General features: G+C 39.3%; 1 protein-coding gene across 1 annotated transcript; it reads right to left on the reverse strand.

Moving 5' to 3' along the window:
• Positions 1-19,413: 19,413 nt before the first annotated feature.
• LOC140793702 (uncharacterized) lies at positions 19,414-20,004 on the reverse strand. Its single transcript, XM_073145353.1, has one exon. It carries the CDS (start codon positions 20,002-20,004, stop codon positions 19,414-19,416), a length of 591 nt encoding a protein of 196 aa, XP_073001454.1.
• Between the last annotated feature and the right edge of the window lie 4,554 nt (positions 20,005-24,558).

A 24,558-nucleotide genomic window follows, 5' to 3' on the forward strand; every position in this document is an offset into this window, starting at 1 on the left:
AGTTCAAGTAGAATATAAAGGTTTATTTGGTTTAAAATCACTTCTTTTAGTTTGCACATAACTAGATTCACATTATAGTTACGATTCAAATATTATGACATACTATTATTATAAAATGCTAGTTATAATATACGGAGAAAGGTTCATTTCTTTTTATTTAATATTCTAAATATATAATTATAAAGTAAAAGCTAAACAATTATAAATGGGATATAAGTGTAGATAAGATCTATTTTTAATAAATTTATATTTCTTAGTCTATTTTGATTAATTAGAAGTTATATAGTATTTACGTAATTATGCAAAATAATTAATTAATTAGTAAGACTAGTATCTTATTCTACACACAATAGTATATAATAAATTGTTAAGATTACTTAAATTGCATATATTATAAATATCAGTACATAAATCTAATAATTATAATTTACAACACTATCTATTAATCTAATAGAAATATAAATACATAGTTACATCAAAATAAGTATTATCTATATTTATGCATAATATTTTATAACCAAGTTAATCATTACTTATACTAATTATAATTAATAATCATCATGTTGAAGAATATATATTATTATTAAAATAATTAGTGTCTAAATAATTTATCTACATTAATTGAGGAAGTAATACCTAATTAAATAAATAAATGAATATAAAATAATGTCACTAGTGTTGGGCTCGGCCTAGCACTGCCTGCTACAGTGCTAGGCCGAGCCCAGCACTGTGCAGAAAAGAAAGGAGTAGAAATAGAGGAGGAAGAAGAAAAAGAAAGAAACCAGAAGAAGGAGAAGAAGACGAAGAGGGGAGGAGCAGAAGAAGAAGAAGAAGAAGAAGAAGAGAGAAGGGGAGCTGAGGGAAAGAAAGGAGAAAGGAAGAAGAAATAAGAAATAAGAAGAAAGAAGAAAGAAGAAGAAGAAGAAGAAGAAGAAGAAGAAGAAGAAGAAGAAGAAGAAGAGAAGAAAGAGAGGAGGTGAGGGAGGGGCTTGCGAACCCGGGCCGGTGGGGAGGACTCCGACGAGCCTGAGCTCGGGCAAGAGAGAGAGAAAGAGAGAGAGAGTTTCTCACCGACCGCGGCGGCTTCAGGAAGGTGGCGGCAGGCCGACGTCGGCAACGAGGAGTGCGAAAGAGAGTGGAGAGAGAGTGGAGTGAGAGAGAGACTGAGAGAGATAGATAGATAGAGAGAGAGATTTAAAGAGAGAGAGAGAGAAGGCAGTGGAGGGGGGTTGTGGCGGCGCCGGTCCTGTCGCGACCAGCTGGCCGTAGCCCATTGGCTGCGGCAGCGGCAGCGGTAGCGGACGGGTGGCGCCCTCACCACGCAAGCTGCATGCACAACTTGCATGGGCACGAGGCCGGCCACAGTGTGGCCAGTCGCGTCGTGCCCAAAATTTTTTATTCCAATAACATAATAATTTTGGCTGTCATCCACACTTTTATAGAGGCTAGCCAACAAGCGAAAATAAAGATTATTAGCCCTAATTCTAGTGGACTCCCGTCGATCACGTTCAAACACACCCAATCGCGTTCGAGCACACAAAAAGCTTTCTCTGTCGATGCGAAAGTGATGCAGATGTTCGAATGCAGCACTCGAACATGCTTGACCGTATTCGAATGCGACCAACCGTGTTCAAATGCGCATTTCGTGTTCTCTAGTTTTGCGAACTTAATGCAGGCATTCGCAAAGGCGTTCGAACGTACCCTCAACCACATTCGAACGCGACCTACAAAAAATTTATTTTCATAAAAATAAATAACTAATGCAGTAAGAAAATACTCTAACTAAGTGTATCACATGCCAGTGTTCTACCTTATCATACTCCACCCACTCCTCATCATCTACATGTAAAGTTCACACTCAAGCCCTAGGGTTCTCCTCGGGTTGCACCGGTCTAGGGTTAGCCGGGGCCTCTCGCGCCATCTAGAAGTCATCGCTCGAGTCATCGTCATCAATAATACGTCCGAGGTCAGCCTGGCTCTGACACCACTTGTTATGATCTGGTGTAATGGTGTTGCAACAATCTGAAGATCAGCCCAAATTCTACCTAGGGTGGAACTTTCGAGGAGAACTACGAAAGATCTAGCTGTCCAATAGATCTGTAACTTTGGTACGTTGTTCCTCTTGAAGTGAGGGATCCAATGCAATTGACATCAATCGGACATGTAGATCAAAAGTTATAGGGAAAATACTAATTGTTGGTTAGGTGGTGGTGTGGAAGATGTGATTAATGGAATAGGAAAATAATGGTTAGGTATTGGGGAAGATGATGGCAGCAATGGTGGGGTAGAGCATTAAGCTAGACGAAGGGGAATAGGGTGGACCGATCCTTAAGAGGCATGGGGGCACGATCAGATTTAGGGAGGAAGGAGAGGACGTCCAATTTTGGATGCCGTTGGAGGAAAAAGAGAGGGTTGGGAAGGAGAACTTCAATATTTCATCAATAATGTTTAATTAGGTTGCCTTCTACATATTTAAAGGCTAACCTAACAAGCAAAATAATCAAAAGATAACCCTAGGACCATATAGTTCGCCGATTGTGTTCAAGTGCGGTCGAACGCATACGAACGCAGTTAATGCGTCTCTATCTTTGTGAACGTGTGCAGGCGTTCGAACGCGGTCAGACGCGTTTGAATGCACTAAAAAAGCTATTTCTAAAACAAAAGTCAGGCCCAAGCCATATCTAGCCGAATCGTAACATTAAGTGCACAAATAGCAAAACAAGCTGAATTTTTGCAAACCTATTCAACCCTATCACATAACCTAATTTTGGACTCATTAGCATGACTTTAGTTCCAAGTACGAGCTCAAGAATGACTAGTGGAACGACCTAGTAAGCCCGCATCAGTTGACTAAGCTGGTCCTACGTGTAGCTCGAGCATGACGCGAGCTAGGCCCATGGGTGGATTGTTACTAGTCACCTTGACGACGTGTCGAAAGTGTGGTAGATTATTATGATTAGACCATGAGGACTGAGTTAGTTAAATTGAGTCTAGTTAGTTATTATTTTAATAAAAGTAGATAATCCGCGTATATATGTCTAGTAGGTCAAGTTGGATCTAATCCCCTATGTCTCTACTCCTATAAATAGGAGTGGTCATTATTTATTTAGGTGATTATAAAATCATGAAATCAATACCGAGTTAAGTTAATTTTGTTATCTTGCCTTACCTTTTAATCGTAGCCATTATATTACTTTGCTTTTCTAGAAGTATATTTTAATCCTAGAAACCCTATATACCAAGCTACCAAACTATAATCCATACCTTCCCCTCATGAACCACCCTATCCTATGGCTGATCTTCACCACCCTCCGACGACCACCATAATGTTGTTATTTCCTTTTCGATTTAGTTTCCACTTTCCCCCACTATTTTAGCCATATTTTTTCACCCCAACCTCGAAATCACTTTGCCCCAAAGTTATTAGATCCATGATCCATAATAATTTCACAATTTTCCTATAAACAAATCGTTTCAGATTTGTTTCATAATATTATAAAAAGAACTTAATTAGATCACTAATATAATTTATAAACCTTGAATCTAATCTTGAAATTTACACGACCTAAGAACCTTCTTCTAGGACTAGTCTCTGTGAAAAAAGTTATCACTATAACTTTTATTCAACAGTGGCAGTTCACCTTCCTATCTCTAGCCGGTTGCAATTGATGGCTGTTGATGGTGCTGTCGATAGAAGCCATCAATATGCAAAGGAGAATGGAAAGAAATGAAGCTTTGGAGAAGGAGAGAGGTGTAGCAAAACTTTTGATAAGAATGGAAAAGGGGAGAGAGCTAAGCTTCCAATGACTAGGAAAAGAGGATAGAGGGGAGGGAGCGAAGCGTTTGGAGGAGAAGAATTCTTCAATAGTCCAATTGGGTTAAAGATGTAAGGAAAGAAAAATATTTTCTTAGGTATTAGAAGTAAAATAGAGGGTCTGTTGATAAATATCTATATAGTAATCGGTAAGTACGGTGTGAATATTAATAACGCCAAAGACTTGGGTGTTTTTGATAAAATTTTGAAAAGAAAAAGAAAGTAAATAGCAAGTTCTCCAGTGAGGTGAAAGAGAATAATAATGGGAAAAGAGAAAGGAGCAGTTCAAGGTTGGGGCTTTGTCTCCATTTGTGGCACCATGGCAGAACCACTTTAACGCCGTTGTCTCCGCTTGTGCTTAGTTTTATATTACAAGACGTTGCAAGGTTATATAGAGATAGTCGACCACATTTGTACGTATTTCCGAAACTTCTTTCTAGGCACACTCATTCTGCGCTCCTGCTCCCAATATCCACATGGATATTAAACTACCCTCCTCAAAGACTCAAACTATTCTCTTCTCTCTTCTCTTCTCTTTCTTTCCAACCAAAACACTTCCAAGTATTATAAAAATAGGGTACGTGGAAAAGGAGCGGTTTGGTTGTATCTCAGTGAGGAATATTGCAGTTGGCCACGCTAGCTATGTGTATTAATTTATATGGTGGTGTATATGTTATTATGGTGTTGTTTTATAAAGGTTGGATCGAGTACAACAAGCTTATAAGCATGACTCACCTTCTAAAGTTGGGAGTAGAGCTTTGGTTCTTCTTATGCCCCTTTCCTCCATCATTCCCCTCACCATCCTCTTCCCATGCCCTTACAATCCCAAAGCACGCCTTCCACTTGTTTTATACCCCTCCTATCCCCTCCTCCCAACTCACAACCCATTGCTTCTTCTTCTTCTTCTTCTTCTTCTTCTCTTATTGCCTTGTTATTTTGCTTCATTTTGTTTTGTTTTCCTGCCATGTACCCTAACGTGGGCAACTATGAGACAAGGCAATCAGATAAGGATCTCATTCTCATCATCATGCCTTGCCCCAGTGGTTGCTCAGCCAATTCCACAAGGGATAGCTAAGTTTTGATGAATGACACCAACATGGTAAGTTCGATGGCACTTGTCCTGATTCCCACCTTTACCATGAGTCTATCTTGGTGTTATTTCTATAGGATAAAGAATAGTGATAATCCCATGTAATGAAACATTTCGATCCACCTCTGGCCCCCCAACCACCACCACATGTGTTTTTATCGTGTGGTTAACGTTCTTTCAACGATAAGAGATCGTCGTCATGGAGCAGTATCAAGGCGTGGCAAGTGGCGATGTCGCAAATGTGACGAGCAGCGAGGAAGGATATAAAGCCTTGTCACATATGTTTAGCTTGAGAAGTATCGGGGAGTAATTGATGTGCTAACATAAGCTTTTTGCTATATATCAGGAGGACATTGTTGCCATGCGATAGCTGGTGGATGAAAAAAAAAAGCGATATTGGTGAGGTTCAATCCGATGATTGGATTTACTTGCGATTGTAAACTAATCTCAGATTGAGCCGCGCCAATATCACTTCCTCCAAGCCCGTCCCAGCATCAACAACTCAGGTAATTCATCCATACATTTGTATCTTGATCTTCCTCATATATATCATCACTTAGTTCTCCTTTATTAATGTACGACATCTATTGGTAAAATATTTAATTGCTCAATGATCTTTTTTCTTCTATTCATGCATTTATATCTTGATCTCTTCCTCACATCTTATTGATCTTTAGATGCATTCATTTTTGCATGATCACTTTGTGCTTCTTTGTTTTGGAGAACTATCCATATCTATTGCTCAAACAATCTTTCTCTTCTATTCATGCATTTATATCTTGATGTCTTCCTCACATCTAGTTGATCTTTATATGCATGCATTTTTGCACGATCATCTTCTTTATTTAGGATTTATCCATAAAATATCTATTGCTCAAACAATATTTCCTTTTCTGTTCATCAGTTGAACCAATTGCCTCTATATTTCTTCTTTCTTTTTGGGTGAAAACCTCATGCACTTGCACTCGAAGTACATAAAATATTTTCGCAGATTAATCTTCTCGTGTAGTAAGTAATCATGAAGTTATCTTTTCATCCACCATATCATCAAGTTTAGGTTATACTTGATATAAAGAAATACTAATCACAAACCTCCTTGAAGAGATCTCACTTATTAATCACATCTATTCTCTAGATGTGACATAAAGTTTGTCTCACATCTTCACGCTCTCTAGATCTTTTCGAAGTATAATTATTCTTTTTTCTTCCCTGTCTCCTTTTGTGTTCTCTTTTTATCTTTGATTTGCTTAGTGGATCTCACTACACTACACGGAGAGTCCATAGCTTCAAGTACTAGATCTTCATTGAAAAATAAAAAATATGTAGGTTTTGTTTTCTTTTCTGATCATTGAAAAATAAAAGTCGTTTGAAATTTTAATACGTATGTGTCGATCATCATTAGGTACTAGATTAAATTAGGGTTAAATTTAAAATCACTTCACCCCTCTATATTTTAAAAAATCTCAAATCAGTCATGATACTTATGATTAAAATAAAATCATTAGTTTAAGTGACTTAGTTAAATTTAATAAAAAAACTAATGATCATATTTTAGTTATAAGTACATAAATTGATTTTAGTTTTTTAAAGTATAAAAGGTAAAGTGATTTTGGGCACAAATATAAGATGGTAAATATTATATTTAACCCTTAAATTTATGGATTATCAAAAGTTGAGATGGTGGATGTCAATGTCTTAAAAGAATTATAAACTTCCCCCAACAACAAGAAATATTTGATGGTATTTGGCTATGTTCAAGAAGAACTAAGCTGACGTCATGGTATTGTCCAAGATATTGCAATATTATCTTTCCTTAAAAAGGTTGATCAATTTTACATTATAGAACACAGTATATCCACTAGAAATAAATTTATCAACTACAATGGAGAGAATGGTATCTGTATGCTAGAATAATTAAAGAAAACTTCAAGAGATTAGTAAGTCCAACTTTGTACTAATTATTGTCCAATTATAACGAAGCAATAATTTTGATTCCATTATCGCAAATGTGGGTCTATACAATAGGAGATTTTAACATCATGATCATTTAAAACTACTTTCAAAATTTTATAATTGCCGCTATATTTTTAAAAATATTATATATAATTGCCAAAGAAATCGCTGTTATTTTTCAAAAATATCATCACTTTACTTAAATCTAACAATCATGGTTAATATAGGAATATCTATCTCAGAAATGACATGTTAACAGGTGAATATAAATATATATACATAACAAAAGATTTTAAGTATAATTCTAGTATTAATATGAATGTATTAAGATGAATTCAAACTCTGATAAAAGTTTCAGTCAATATGAAATAAAAAGTGTTCATGGAATGGGCCCTGCTTTCCTCGCATGGAATATATTTGCAAGCCTTCAAGCATTTACCTAATCTTCTCCGGTCTCCCTATTGGCGCTACTGACCACTGGCTCTTCTATGTACTATCTAACCTCACTTCACCTCAAACTCAGCCCAGCCCAGCCCATCCTACAAAGAAACTCATAATTCTATGAGATTTTGACTATTATATATCAGCCGCTATTTTTTTTATATGTTTAATTCATTTTGAAACTTAAATATGAAACTATGTGTGTTTATAAATTATTTACCTAATTATTAATTTTTAAATATAGGTCACCAATTAGGTAAGTGACGTATATGAAAACTTCAAATCACCTAAAATTTTAACAAGTTATAGAAATAATTGTATATAAGTCATTTTCTAATTTAGCAACTTTTAGATATAAATTACTGACTGAATCAATGACTTATATAAAAATTTCTTTCTTAGGTTTGACAAATTTTTCTAAAGGATTTGAATTAATTTGTACATAAGTCACAACTAAATCAATAATTTTCAAATACAACTAATCTTGTTTAAGTTCTGAAGTATACTAGATATATAAATAAAATATTTGAGAGGGGTACTTAAATTGGTTAAAAACTCTAGGCCCTGCTTGGTAAATAAGGAATATTTTTTACATGAACCAACATGATCATTAGGGTTGTAGGAAATATAATGGCTAGAAAGAGGAAAAAGATATGGCTCCACAACTCCATCCTTAAGCTAGGGTTTCACACCTATATCTTCTTGATGATAAGACTTATTCGTAGTACCTTTGAGCAGTCCACTTAGATTTTTCTCGTACTACTCTAGTCTAACGATTTTTTGCCACTCCAAGTCACTTCGATCAAACCAAGTATCAACATATTCATGATAGGTTTCACATCTCCACTGTTAAACTAGGGTTTCACACCCCAACTTTTCTAACGATAGTACGTGCACTCAATGACTTAGTTGAGTTTCTCTCTTTTATTTTATTTTTCCTTTTTTTTTTACTCTTAGTGGCTTAGATAGCAGTTTTTGAACAAACTAGCCTTGTTCCAAAATTTTTTTACTGAAAAGAACTACCCCTCAAACTTATTACTAAATGGGGTCTAATTCACTATAGCCCTAATTAAAATGCTGAACTAATCAAAATTTTTATCTGGTCCTAAAATGCTAAACTGATCAACTTTTATGTATATAAATCTCTTTAACTTAGTCTTTTAGTAGCTAAGACAAAAAAATGTCTCACAATAAAAACATTAAGTTGATCAGTATTTTCAAAAATGTTGATCAGTTCTGCATTTTTGTTAGAGCTATAGTAAATTAGAGCTCATTTGGTAACAAGTTTGAGTGATGGTCTATTTTGATATATATATATATATATATATATATATATATATATATATAAATAATGAGTCTAGTTTAGTCAAAAACTCATTAAATAGCAAGTTACACTTTTGTTTTGTTGAGCTCCTCATCACGAACAATGGAGTGAAACCAAACAAAGACAATAGGGCTTTTCCTCCTCACTCTTAGGGAAAATGAGCAACAATGGCTTTGGTAGATGTAGTGACAATGGCGGTGATTTAGTAATGTTGACAACAACGTCAAAGACATTAGGAAGGAGAGAGTTGCAGAGATGGAGAGTGGCCGAGGCATTGACGAACGTATCAGTGGAGATAGACAAAGATGAAGTTAGCAACGTCGATGGAGAACGAGAGAGGATTTGTCGATAGCATTGAGGAAGTTGTAGTGACAATGTCGATGATGGATGTGATGGCTATCATGGGAAGATGGTCGTGTCAATGGCACGGGTGGTTCCATTGTGAAAGTCAGGGACAACGAAAGGGGCAATAGTGATGACATCGGTGATGGAGGCCATCGAGAGCTCCAACCAACGAGGGAAAAATGAAGGTAGAAGATGGAAAAAGAAGGTTTCTCTATTCTCTTTTGGGAAGATGAATGGTGATGACAACAGAGTGCTATCGAGAAGACATTCGTAGAGAGTTACATGGTAGAGAGCAGGTAACGGAGATAGTGAGAGGGTGGTTGTAAGTGATGCCACAATGGTTGCGGGGTGGAGGGGAAATTCGGATGGTGGCAATGTCGAAAGGGAGATGAGGGAGATAATGAAATAGTGGTCGGCAGAAACATGATGAAGAAAGGGGGTATTAAAAGTTAACGGGCTAATGGGTCGGGTGTTTGAGTCGGGTTGGTAGCTTGGTTTTGTATTAGTTCTACTTAAGTGTAGATAGGTGAGGGAAAAGGTGAAGTTAAAATGGGATTTGGATTCAAGTGGATTTGGGGAGAAAAGGAAAATTTGAATTTTGCAAAAAGCTTGCATATTTTCTGAATAGTTAAGATTTAGTAAGAGGATTTGTTACAAACTAAATCTGGACCAATGTGCCTATAAAATATTATGAGATTTTTATGGGGGTGGCAGCCTCACGAGCTATGAATCTAATGGCGTTAGTTTTACTGAATCCGAGGTCGAAAAAATGTTAAAATTAAAATAATTAGAGAATGATAAAATTGGACAGATTGGAAATACTTGATGTTGTGGTGGTCGTCATATGGTAGCGAACAACTAGGGATAGTGGTGGACAAACGTAAGGTAGGGTGGCTCATGGAGGATGACAGCGACTAGGGTTTGGAGCTTGGAGAGGTTCTAGGATTACAATCTACTCCTATGACAATAGAACGATCTAACGACTATGATAAAATATAAAGATGAAATAATAGAATAAGTTAACTCAATAATCATTCCACACATGATAATTAACGCATCATTATCACTCTCATTTATAAGAGTAAGAGTAGAGTCCTAGCGGATTAGGTCCACATGAGGATTATCCACTTTAGTTTAAAATTAAAGACAATAAACAAATTAGTCTAACTTGACCTATGTGGTCCGATCATAATAATCCACTACGCTTCCGACACCTTAACCTAATAATCCACCTATCGGCCTAGCTTGTGCTACACTTGGGCTTCATGCAAGCCTAGCTCAATCAACTGATATAGGCTCATTGGGTCTTTCTACTAGTCATAATTGGGCTAGTACTTAAGCTCAAGGTCATGCTCTTAGGCTCCCAATTATTTAGGCAAGGTGGTCGAGTCGAATTGTAAAAATTTAGCACACCTCGAGATACATGCACTTCATCTATTCCATCGAGTAGCCCAAACACTAACCCTAGGGCTGAAAATTATTTCTAGCTTAGGGGTGTCGTCGTGAGTTGCATCGGTACCTGCGATGGCTGGGTTAGGTAGTGGGCCACTGGCAATCAACCTCTAGGTGTCAAATGGTCGCGAGCGGCAACTTTGGTGGCCACCAGTAGATGGTAGTCAGGCTGGGGAGGCCAACTGCAGCCACGAACTGCGAGGGCACTGTAGTGTGGAGGGCAATCAATGGAGGCCATGGTTCGGGTGCGACCTATTTGAGGAAGGGAGTGGATGTGACAGTTTGAGCCGAGGACGCCTAGATCACTGTTGGTGGAAATTTTGGGTTTTGGACCCTAATTTCCACCATGGCTAGAGAAGACGACGTCGGCCCTTAAACTGGCAATTGCTTTGGCACTATAGCTGTGGCTGGGAGGTATGCATGGCTGGAGGAAGTTCCACTGTGGTCAAAGGAGTTTAGGCGGTTTGGGACTCACATCCACCTCCTTCATGGGTGGACTCCTCCAGCCTTAGCTAGGTTGTTTCCATCGTGATCGGTGGTGCTGGTTAAGCAAGATGGTTGTACTGAGTTTAGGAGAACGACCATCAAGGATTGGATCAGCTTCTCAATACACTCAAAGATCTCCTTCAATGATTCCACAAACTCAACCAATGCCCTCGCCCATGTGGGTGGTTCATCATCGGAGGTGGCTACTATGGTGGTGCCTTGGAGAAACATCCACAGGAATTGAGATGAGTTCTTGGTCTTCCATGGTTGTTCCTTTCGTGTTGTCGACCGAGGAATGGTGGCTCTAATACCACTGTTACAAACTATATCTAGACCAATCTAGACCTAAGAAAATTACATTTTTATAGGTGGTAGCCTCATGAGCTACGGATCTAAAGCTTTTATTTCACATGAATCTAAAGTCGGGGTGAAAAGTTAAAAATAAAATAGTGAGGCAATGTCGAAACTAGATAAATATGTAATTATTCGATGTTGCAGTGGTCATCGAAAGGTTGTGGATGGCCAAGGGTGGTGGTGGACGACCGTAAGTTGGGGTGGATAATAGAGGATGATGGTGGCTACGGTTTGGAGCTTAGAGAGGTTCTAGGGTTATGATATACTATTACGAAAATAAGGACAATCTAACTGCTATGATAAAAGATAAATACGAGATAATAAAATAACTTAACTCAATGATTATTCCATACATGCTAATTAACCCATGGCCACTCCTATTTATAAGAATAGAATTGTGGCAAATCGGATCCACATGCGGATTATCGATTATAATTCAGAATTAAAGAAAAAAAATTTAAATTAGACTTACTCGACTCCACCCATGTGGTCGGATTATAACAAAATTAGGGTGAAAAGAAAATTTGAAATCTCACAAAAATGATAAGTAATTCGAATTTGAATTTTAAAATTTAAAATTTTTAAAATTTAGGATTCGACGAGAGGATAAGGGGAAAAAGACTTATTGAAATTCTTGAAATTTGATATTTTTCAAGCATATGCTCTTTGCTTCTTCTTTCTTTCTTTCTCTTTCTCTTTCTTATTAACCCATGGTGGAGAAGAAGGTTGATATGTTGTTAGATGATGATGGATTATAGAATGATGTATGAACACCCAACGTTTGATGACTATCAAATCTTGCTTTTTGTGGTTCTGCGATCATAATGACTTCTTCTCATTCCTCAATGAAAAAACCCTAGACACAAGTATGCATCTAAATACTAGGCAATAATATCACTCGTTCGCTTAAGTAAAAATTCATAGAAATATTAGGAACGAAAGCAGAGATGAACGCCAAGATTTTAACGTGGAAAAACCCAAACGGGAAAAAACCACGAATCCAAACTCGGATCAAAACCAATCACTAGAATAGTAGTAGTTACAAGACTGACTCACAAAACAACCCGTCGATCCAACCGACTTTGTTCTTCTCAGTCTTGCTCGCTAGAACCCACGATTCACTGCTTCTCATGATTGAAGTCCAATCTCAGTAACCCTCGAGATTGATCTTTTATCTAGATAGCCCTTAAGACGAAAGATTAAGTTTTGTAGATGAGTGGAACCTTGATAATTGAAGAACCGATGTAGCCTCAAGAAGTCTCCTTCAATAATGCTTCTTCAACCACCCTCAAGATAGGGCATCACAATCCTTATATATGATCTCCAAGATAGAGTCAAATCCACGTCTTATCCGTACTCACGAAAGTCCAATTTTATCAAACTTCGTTGGTGCATTCGAACGCGGCCCGGGTGCGTTCGAACAGCATGACTTGAACTCAGGTGCATTCGAACAGGCTCGAGTGCATTCGAACGCGACAACTTGAATTCTTCACGTTGCGTTCGAAAGCGTTTGGGAACGCGGCTCTCTATCTGCGTGAACGCACTACCCGCATTCGAACGCGTTTGTGAACGCGGCTCTCTGTCTATGTCAACGCAGTACCCGCGTTCGAATGCGTTTGTGAACGCGACTCTCTGTCTGTGTGAACGCAGACTCCGCGTTCGAACGCGTTTGTGAACGCGGTGTGAACTCGACGGCTTTTCTCCAATAATCTTGCAATTCTTCAAACTAGAGATATTCTAGACTTGTGTAAAGCTCATATACATGAAAAAATACACTTAGAATATTTTATACACAATTGCTAACAAATAAAAACCTAACAATCTCCCCCTTTGGCAATTTGTGACCAAACATGTAGGTTACAAGATATTACAAAGACTTTAAATTGAGCAATCAACAAGACTAGAATATTTTGCACATCAATCCCTGCAAATAAACATATACCAATCCAAGATCAAGTGAAAATAACTTGAAATGAATAAACAATCCAAACACAAGTTATCAATGGAGCATAAGTTCAAAAGTACTTAAAGACAAAGTTCACAATTTCTCCAAGCAAAGTTATAAGCAAGATTAGAAAGACAGAAAGACTCTAATAAACTCCCCCTATTACCATGCTCCCCCTACACACCTAGACACCTAGACACTCTCCCCCTTTTTGCCACAAATGCCAAAGACTAGAAACTCGGAGGAAACTGACGCTGAAGAATCGTCAACACAGAGTCAAGGACAGTCCCCTGACGAGCTTGCTCAGCTCGTAAATCATTCACGGCCGAATGGAGATCCTACACTTGAGTACTAAGCTGATCAAAATGGTCAAAGTACTATGGTAACTCCCTCTCAGAGTGAGATGTGTCACTGTCAGAGCTATCATCAGAACTGTCGAGGTGCGATGAGCAACCAGCAGCGGAAGAGGACGACTTGAGAGGAGACAACTGGTCGTGAGCTTGACTCCGCTTAAGTGTAATTTGATCCAACGGTTTGTGCGAAGTAAGGGAAGGTTCCGAAGCATCCACACGCACCCCACTCTGAGTGCACAAATTTGTAATAAAGATGCCAAATGGTAACCCCTCACGAGGTGCTTCTTTCTAGGCAGCTGTGAGAATCGAGTCATAGATCACCGTAGCCAAATCAACAGAGACTCTAGTTAACATTGCATGAAGAAGGAATGCATGATCTAGACTAATACTGGAATGTCGAGTCTTGGGGGTGACATTGTATAGACAAAATAGGTGAAGCATGCGAGCCACTGGTGTCAGCTTCGCATGCGGCATCATGTTTCCCTTCCAACGTTCCCCTTTGATCAGTACAGTGCCAGCATATTCATCGACATCAGGAAGTGGAGCAGACGTGGGGTACTGGAACTCACCATCAGGAAGATGAAGTTCAGCACGAATAACATCTGAGTCCAGGTATACAGACACCCCACGAACAGTAGAACGGATACAGCGATCTAAAACCGTGGCATTACTAAAAAATTCCCGAACAACTTCCACATAAGCAGTCTCGCTCATCCCACACACCGATAACCATCCTCGCTCAGTAAATATCAGTTCTATCCCCAAAGAAGAAAAATCGGAAATGACCACGGGTCGTTCATAGATAACAACAGGACGGGTCCCAAAATTATGTTTGTATCGCCCAACAGCCGTTGAAGTAGAAAACTTTGGAGCCGAAGTAGGTGACGATGGCGGCCTAGGTTTCATGGAAACTGCAGCTTTTCTAGGCATTCTTGAGAAAGAAACAAGATGCAAGATTCAATACATGCCCAAAGCAAACAAAACGATAACAAGAAAAAAAAAATTCAAGAAATCATGAAGGCCCTAAATGAAATCCATCATCTACTTGAAAACACTAAGATATCACATTCAATCACACAAGAAACATCAAGATAGTAACTTTAACGTGATCAAAACTCAAAAACACACAAAATCAATCAAGATCAAGAGACTTAATTGAATAAAAAATAGGAAAATTGATGGATGATCATACCTCGCAAAAGTGAATAAAATTTAAGAAATTCGACCGAAAGATGCTAGATTCGGAGGAGAACGACCCTTTAAAAGGGTTTGTAGTGAGAAATTTGATGAAAAATACCAAGATCTTGAAGATTTGAGAGGGAGAAAATGAAGGGTTTCTAGGGTTTGGAAGATGGAAGATGAAAACCCTTGGGTTCGGACACAATATATAAAGAATCCAAGAGTGCGTTCGAACGCACCAGTCTACGCGTTCGAACACGCCAGTCACCGCGTTCAAACTCAAAAATTTGCGTTCAAACGCCCTTTTTTTTAAAATAAAAAATCTAAGAAAAAATCAAAAAAATCTTTTTGGAGATGCACCTCTAAAAATTCAAAATAGATTCAAGACATAGAATATGACAATCGAATGAAATAAGTCATACATAAATCAATCAAATCATCAAAAGCATATTATAATCAATTCTAATGCATCACTCAAAATTAAATTAATCTTGATTGATCATAACAATATACATATGCAAGGTGAGCATAGATAACATGAAACATTCTTCTTAAATAAACTTTTCTATTTAAACAATGATACAACAAAGTAGTCAAACCGACTTAGTATTTAAATTTGCACTTTTCGACTTATTCTCTATAACCGAATATGAATTTTTCCTGTAATATTATTTATACATAAACCATATAGGTGTAATGATGACTTTCACACATGAGTAGGTAGCCCTTTTCTTGTAGTACATATCGAACAATGTGCAAAAAGATATTCACAAACATCAAAAATTTTATTTAATTTGCAAGCAATGTACTGAGTCAAACTGGACTCTAAACAAGATGGCTTTCACACAAACTCATTGTAGCCCTTTTCATTGATCTTTTATGAACACATTTGTGATGACTAAGCATGAGGTCAAACTATGCAAATCAACGTCAATAGTAAGCTATTTAAAAAAAAAATCATGATGTCATGCTCACACAAGAATATACACACGTTATGAGTGCATTAATTTAAGTATAATTATCATAGAAGTCAAGAGAGTGAATAAATCAGAAATGATACAATATACTACAAGATGACAAAATTGACTATAATAACTCATAATCAAGAGAAAATCATATTTATATGTCAAGAGTATATTATTGAATCTAGGAGTGCATCAAAATTTTTTTTATATGAAAAAAACTCTCGACAAATCTGAAACTAAAACCAAAGAAAATTTCAAAGTAAAGAAAACCTAAAAAGAAACGAAAAGAAATAATAAAAATGAAACATGCAAACCAAAACACGCAAACCAAAACAAAAAAAAATCAATCCAAAGCACAAATTCCTAAAGAAGTACAAAGATACTCAAATCTTTGTAAATCCAAAGGTTTTGTAAATAGATCACCCAACTGTTTCTCCGTCTTAACATGTTCTAGTGCTATTATTTTGTCTTCAACTAACTCGCGTATAAAATGATGTCGGATATCAATATGTTTTGTACGCGAGTGTTGAATAGGATTTTTCGATATATTAATAGCACTCATGTTGTCACAATAAAGCACCATAGTATCTTGTTCAATGCCGTAATCTTTAACCATCTGTTTCATCCATAGTAATTGAGAACAACAACTTCCCGCTGCAATGTACTCGGCCTCCGCAGTAGATAAAGATATCAAGTTTTGTTTCTTACTCTGCCTAGGAACCAGATTGTTTCTAATATAAAAATATCCACTTGAGGTGCTTTTTCTATCATCACATGAACCTGCCCAATCAGAATCCGTGTATCCAGATATGATAGCTCCCGAGTCATACGTAAACCAGATACCTAAGTCAACTGTGCCACCGACATATTTTATAATACATTTCACAACAAACAAATGTGTCTCCTTAGGTTCAGACTGAAACCTAGCGCACACACCGACACTAAATACAATGTCAGGTCTACTAGCAGTTAAGTACAAAAGACTACCAATCATGCTCTTATACAGTGTCTGATCAATATTTTTTTCTAAAATATCCTTACCTAGTTTGGTAGTTGTACTCATAGGAGTTCTAGCATATTTTGCATTTTCTAAACCGAATTTAGTCACAAGATCCTTAGCATAATTGGTTTGAGCGATAAATATCCCTCTTTCCAATTGAGTAATTTGAAGTCCCAAAAAAAAACTTCAACTCACACATCATGCTCATCTCAAAATGACTATGCATAAGATCTGCAAACTCCTTAGCAAATGATCGACTCGTTGCCCCGAAGACAATGTCATCCACATAAATTTGTGCCACAACTAAACTCTTGTTTGACCGTCTAATGAACAATGTCTTGTCCACTCCCCCTCGAGTGAACCCCGCATCCACTAAAAAAGTGGTCAACTTCTCATACCAAGCTCTTGGAGCTTGTTTTAGCCCGTAGAGGGCCTTTTTCAGTTTAAACACATGAGAAGGAAATTTTTGATCTTCGAACCCTTTCGGTTGTTCTACATAAACATCTTCATTCAAAGTACAATTCAAGAAAGCACTTTTCACATCCATTTGAAATAATTTAAATTTTAAGTGACAAGCAATAGCAAGCAGTATACGAATAGATTCTAATCTAGCAACAGGAGCAAATGTCTCATCAAAATTTATACCGTCAACTTGAGTATATCCCTGTGCTACGAGTCTAGCTTTATTTCGAACTATATTGCCATGTTCATCACTTTTATTCTCGTAAATCCATTTTGTTCCAATGACGTTCACATTCTTAGGTCTAGAAACTAAATACCAAACATCATTCCTAGAAAATTGCTCTAATTCCTCATGCATAGCATTAACCCAAGAATCGTCTAACAATGCTTCCTTCACATTTTTAGGTTCAAAAGAAGATGTATAACAAGTAAATGATACCTCACTTTGGATTTGTCGTCTTGTCTTAATTGGTTCATTTACGTCTCTGATCACTTGTGACAGTGGATGATCTGATTTCACTCTAGCAGATGGTTCTGGTACGTTGCAGTCATCTTTGTTCATTTTAACTTTGTCCTCGTCCTGATTCTCAATTTCCAGATCAAGCTCCTTTCCTATTTCTTTGTCATATGTATCTGCAGAAACAGAAATAGGAGTAACTTTAGTTAAATCAGTAGTGGATTCATCTATCATAACATTAGCAGATTCCATAATAGTAGAAGTGTCAAGATTAAATACTCTGTAGGCTCTGCTATTATTCAAATACCCTAAGAAGATGCCTTCGTTACTTCTAGTGTCAAATTTAGTCAAATATTCTCGATCACGCAAGATATAACATTTACTACCAAAGACTTTGTGGGTGAACCGTGTAGTCAAGAAAATCACAGTGAGAATCTTACTTCAACACTAGGTCCATCCACAACTTCATTAATAAGAGGCTTTTTAGAAAGATTGGGCTCGAATCGGAACCCACGGATGGGTTCGATGTGACAATTGGAGATGGCACCATTGTGAGCAAATTTTATATGTGGAGATGTGGAGTTGAATGTGCAAGGGCAAATTTTCACACTAGATCTTTATCCATTGACCTTGCGAGGTGCCGACATCATTTTAGGGACTCAATTGCTTCAAAACTTGGGGCTCGTAACATTTGATTTTACAAATTTCACACTTACATTTTGGAGAAATGGTCGAAGAGTGCCGCTGGATGAAAATCAACCGCGGCAAGGGCCAACGTTGCAACCACTGTTGCAAATGGCTATTGCTGAACTAGAACATCCACCATCAAGTGAAATACCTGCCAACATGAAGGAGCTACTACAGGAATTTAGGTACCTCTTCGAGGAACCCCGAGGACTGCAGCCGACCCATCAGCACGACCACCGCATTCAGATCATTCTAGAGGCTGAACCAGCAAATATTCGGCCATATCGATACCCACATATCCAGAAGGAGGAGATCAGCAATTTGGTGGTGGAAATGCTAAAGCATGGTTATTCAATCGAGTAAGAGTGCCTACTCATTGCCGGTGCTGCTGGTTCGAAAGAAAGAAAGGAGTTGGTAATTTTGCGTCGACTACCGAGCCTTGAATGTGATCACTGTCAATGACCGGTACCCAATACTGATGATTGAGGAGTTGTTGGACGAACTTATAAGGTCAGCTCACTTCAGCAAACTTGACTTAAGAGCGGGGTACCATCAAATCTGCACAAAATGACATTTTGGACTCAGGATGGCCACTATGAGTTTTGAGTCATGCCGTTTGGTCTCACCAATGCACCGGCTACCTTCCAAGGGCTGATAAATGACGTTTTTTGCCCGCTCTTGCATCGGTATGTGCTCGTCTTCTTTGACAATATTCTATTATATAGTAGGAATTGGAGCGAACACTTGTGGCATGTGCGTAAGCTGTTGAATATCTTGCAACAAAACTAGCTAAAGGTCAAGATGAGCAAGTGCCTTTGGGGTGAGCCAAAAGTAGAGTACTTAGGTCACATAATCTCAGTGAGAGGACTGGAAGCCGATCCAAGCAAGATTAAAAACATGGTGGACTGGCCAATTCCCACTAATTAGTGGGAATTGAGGGGATTCCTTAGGTTGACGGGGTACTATTGGCGATTCATTGCCAACTACAGCAAGATTGCTGCCCCGCTGACCTCCTTACTCAGAAAAGGAGGGTTTCAATGGACGAGAAGGCGACGAAGGCTTTCGAAGCATTGAAGACAGCCATGTCAACCGCACCGGTTTTGGCTCTACCGAATTTCAGCAAGCCCTTCGTGGGGGAATGCGATGCCTCCCTTATCCACTGGGGCACTTCTTGATGACCCCGGGAGGAATTCATTGCATGGCAACCACTTAGTCGTCTCCAAGAACGAAAACAGTGACGAGGGTTTAAACACCAAGCTTATAGAAGATGAGACCCCAAATCCTCCAACTCCAGTAGTTGACCGAGAGCCAAAGGCCGAAACGATCAGTGAGAGCAATCCTGCAGTCAGTCGTGACTTCCTACCCTTCGCAGACGAATAATCTCCAGCGATAGCAAAAAAGAATCTTGACCCCGAGCAATGTGAGGAGGAAGAGGAGGAGACCTTCTTGGAAGAATCTCCGGCAAGAGACAATAGCTTGGAGAATGCCGTACTCTTGGACCAATTGCGAGACCAGCACCGATCGTCATTGCGGCTGTCAGGGGGTTCATGATCGAATCGGTGGCTGGAGAGGAGGGCGAAGGAATTGCCGGCTTCATAGAAGAAGTGGCAGTTCCCGTTCCTGCACCGGATCCCGGCCGAAGCGGCCAAGCATTGTGCCAAGAAGCCGGAGTAGGAGATGGTGACCCAAATCGCCATACTTGCAAGGTTAAAGAACCTTCGAAAGATCGGATGCACCGAGGAGGGCAAAGAACCTACGGGGATACGAGAGACCCCGAGATCACCAGATCGAATGCCATTTCCACGGAGCAGAAAGCAAAATCGGGACTTGGAAGGGGGAATCGAAGGGCTTCGTCGAGATCTAGTGTTCCGAGGACTCCGCGATGGAGAGGTATAAGGCTTGTGGAAGGTGGGGAAGACGATCTAGGGTTAGGCTTTACAGTTTTTTGATCGATTGTGATCCCGAGCTTCCCTCGTAACGAGAGAAGCTCAGGACTCAGGAGGCAGATGAATGGCAAGAGAGACGAAATAGCTAAGCCTTACGAAAAGATCTAAGCTTATAGGCTGGGTGATAGACAATTGACCACGTTTGTGGAGATATTTACAAAATAACTGGTAGTTCGGTAGGTTATTCCCATTGACTAATTCATATTAGGCTAACCTTAAGATTCTACCATTTCAATCTTTTTTACTACAAATTCTCCAACACATGTGATATATCCAATAGTTTGACTCCAAAATTTTGACTATTTCTTATTGCCCCCTAATTTTATGGCATATTCATAATTTTACATAATAATATTCAAGATTTCCTAGCGTGAGAAGTGTCTAGGCTCATAGTCTCTGGTATCGTGGTGGGACAGGTTAGTTTGGTAATTAAATGCAGTCATAAGGACATCTCATTTGTATTAATTTTTTTATCATAACGGGCGAGGGCATTGGAGCTGTTTTGATGCAAGAGGGCAGGCCCGTGACATATATGAGCAAGGCATTGTTGAACCAGTCACGACAGCTATCCACCTACAAGCGAGAAATGCTAGCAATTCTGCATGCCATCACCAAATGGCGACCCTACTTGATTGGCCAAAGGTTTACTATCCGCATGGACCAGCATAGCTTACCCTACTTCATGGAGCAACATGTGCACACTTGAGCACAACAACGGTTGGTCATGAAACTCCCTGGGTATGACTACGAGCTAGTCTACAAAAAGGGAATCGAGAACCGAGCTACCGATGCCCTTTCGCGCCAACCGAACACAAGTGAACTAGCTTCCTTTTCAGCACCAACCCTTCCTCAATTTTCAGATCTATAGGGAACCAGTGTAGAGGATCGAGTCATGAAGGAGCTTGAGTCAGAGTTCAATGATCGCTTCCCCAATTTCACACCTTGAGGACAAGGTTACGAAAGCATGGTGGATTTATACGATTTGAACTTCACCGATGTCATCTCGAGCATGGATATACTTTAGGGGTATCTTTTAATCTTGCTTTAGTGTTTATTTCAGGAAAAAAAAGTTTTTTGTATGTCGCATTTGAACGCAAATGTGGTGCGTTTGAACACGCTTGCGAATGCCTGCCATCGATTCACAAATACAAAGAATGCAAAATATGCGTTCGAACGTGATTGGGCAATGAAGGAGTCATTTTTGGATGAATTGTCATTTTTGGATGGCAATGAAGGAGTCATTATTGAAAGAATTGAGTTGTGCCCTAGTCTTCTTCCTCTTCTTCTCTCTCATTCTCTCATTCACCGATGCCGCTGCTTCTAGCCTCCCTCGATCGGCCACTCACCCTAGCCCCTTAGCCACCCACTCCTCCCCCTTCCAATCTCTCTAGTACCTTGCCCTAACCCCTTCCATTATCCATAATTCTTCCACCACCACTTACCCACTGGTGCCACCCTATTACCGTCGGTCTACCACCATCCATCATCACGTAGGATCTCGTGCCTCCATCCACGGATCCATAGATGGACTCCTTGATGTTTGTCTACTTATCAGGCGATATCTCAAGATTTCACTGTCCGATTTTCTTGATATTAGATTTGTTGGAAAGCTCTTTTCTAGAGACATTGATCCGACGGCTCATCTTTTGGGATCCATTTCCAAAATTCCATGCCAGATTCTATCTAGATCTTAAAATGGGATAGATCAAACCTTATCACAAGGGGAGATCGTATCATGCGAACTGATGTAGGCATTCGCATGCGGACGTTTGAACACGCCCAACTGCGTTCAAATGCACATTTCATGTTCTCTATTTTTGCGAACTGATGCATGCGTTCACAAAGGCGTTCAAACGGTGCCCCTTTTGTGTTTGAACATGACCTACAGAAAGTTTATTTTAATAAAAATAAATAACTAATGTAATAAAAAAATACTCTAGCAAGGTGTATTAGAAAAGTTTTCTTAGAATTGATTTAATTTATCTCATTTGGATAGTTTAGGAAATTTTGGAGGAAAAATTAGAAAAAGATATGAGAGGAAGAAGGAAAAGAATGAGTTGTTGGAGGGAGAAGGAGGAGGTGGTGGTAGCGATGGTGGTGGGAAAAGGAGGTGGTTGAGAATGTAGTACCGGTAAGTAGAGGAGGTTTTGGAGAAGGTGGTGGTGGTATGTTTTGTCTCTAGCTAAGATGGATTAGGTGGTGGATGGATGGTGGTGATGATGGAGGCAACCGATTTATGGATGGTGGTGATGAGAGTGGTAGTGGTGGATTTGGAAAAGTGAGAAGGGAAGATGAGGGAGCCGAGCTTGGCCTCGGCTCGAGAGGTGGAAAAGCACATCTCGACTCGAGCTTGAACTCGATTCAAGCTAAAAAAGATCAGCTCAACTCAGTTCATCTCCACCTCGATCAGGCTCGAGCTTGAGCTTGACAACGAAGGGGAGATCTCATCGACAAAGTAGCTGTTGAGGGTGAGAATGGCAACGGACGAGCACCATTAAATATTCGAACAAATGCCCTGACGACAGAGAGCGAGAGAGCGAGAGCGAGATCTCACTAGCGCATCGGAGGTGAGGACGATGACGAAGCGGCTATCTAGGCGAGAAGTAGACTCACTCCTCCATGATGTAGAGCACCATGATGGTGAGGATCGCTCCTTAATGTCCAGATCTGATGTCGTATCTTCCCCTTCACCCGCATTCCGTCGGATCCGCCGCCACTGCCACCCCTAAATCACCATCGGCAAGGCAGAGTCGTGGAGGTGGATGAAGAGGACAAAGGTTTAGGGAGGATTTCAGTGGTGATATATGGTCGATGGAAATTTTGGGGAGAAAATGTTTCAAGGCTAGGGTTTTTTCATAACTTATACATATCATACAAACTATTGCCTTAGGTCAGCTCGATAATTTTTTCTAGCCTAATACATTAGCTCGACTCGGCTCATTTAGAGCTCGAGCTGACCCTGTGAGCCTCATGAGTCCACGGGCTTTGTTGATAGCTCTAGCTAGCCCTACTAGTCTTGGGAGGTGTAGTAGAGGGAGAAGGAGGACAACGTCCTTGAAGAGGACGACGATCTAGATTGGAAGATCGAAGATAAGGAGAACGAGAGAGAGAGAGAGAGAGAGAGAGAGAGAGAGAGAGAGAGAGAGAGAGAGAGAGAGAGAGAGAGAGAGGAATAGAAGGAGGCTAGATAAAGAAAAAGATAGGGAAGAAAGGCAATAATCTTTTATAATCTTCAAAATGGCTGTCTTCCACATTTTTAGAGGCTAACCAAGATTTAAAATAATTCAAATAACCTTAACACAATGATCTTGACGTTTGGCGTTCGAATATCGTTGGACTAGATTCGAACACCGTTGGACGAACCATTCGAATGCCAAAACCCAAGAGTAGTATGTTGGGTTTAGCATTCAAACGCCAAAACATAGGAGCAGACAGAATGCTTTTGAGTTCGAACATCGGGTTGTAGCCATTTGAATGCTAAAACCCAAGATCACTTATTCTTCGATAGGGCTGTGGTGTTTGAACATCGGCGGCAGCCGTTCGAATGTTAAAACCTAAGACCACTTATTTTTTAATGGGCTGTGGCGTGTGAATGTTGGATTGTGATTGTTTGAGCGCCATAACTTGAAACTACTACTGTTGAAAAGTAAATCCCGAAGATAACCTAGTTCGATCGAGCAAACCCAATGTCCCATGTGAGGTGACCCAATTAGGTTGGACCACATCACTCCACCATGCTTCTGCTCACTTTGTACTCAAAGTGAAAAATCAGAGAAGCGTTCTTTAAAATCCGCTTCAAGCTCCTAAGATACTTCATCTGTAATTTTACCAAACCACTCTACTAAGACTTCTGTCACCTAAGTGTCATTTTGCCGAGTCTACCTTTCAATCAAGATCATTGTTGGTTTAGGTGATGTTTGGTCCGGTTTCAATTCAGGTAAGCTAGTGGCCACTAGCTCGGTTGGTTCCACTCTAGCTTTCAATCTTGAGACATGGAACACTAGGTGAATCTTTGATTCCTCAGGCATGTTTAACTGGTATGCGAGTGGTCCAATTCTATCTAGGATTTGATATGGCCCGAAGTAGCGGTGTGCTAATTTTTGGTTTAAAATTGGGTACACGAAATCTACCTATATGGTTGGAGTTGGACATATATACCCAATCGTGAAATTTAAAGTTTCGCTCCTAGTGTTTTTGATCATAAACTAGCTTCACTCGATTTTGGGTTGAGGCTAGGTGAAGTTTGAGTTGCCTTACCAAGGCATCTCGATCTGCTAGCACCATATCCACTTCGGTGTGATGTGT

This window comes from Typha latifolia, chromosome 8, assembly GCF_019914945.1.
Source record: "Typha latifolia isolate L0001 chromosome 8, TyphaL0001v2, whole genome shotgun sequence".
NCBI lineage: Eukaryota > Viridiplantae > Streptophyta > Magnoliopsida > Poales > Typhaceae > Typha > Typha latifolia.

Excerpts from the sequence above, each read along its gene's own strand:
- LOC140793702 (XM_073145353.1), bottom strand. The coding sequence starts at position 20,004 with ATGGCGATTTGGGTCACCATCTCCTACTCCGGCTTCTTGGCACAATGC.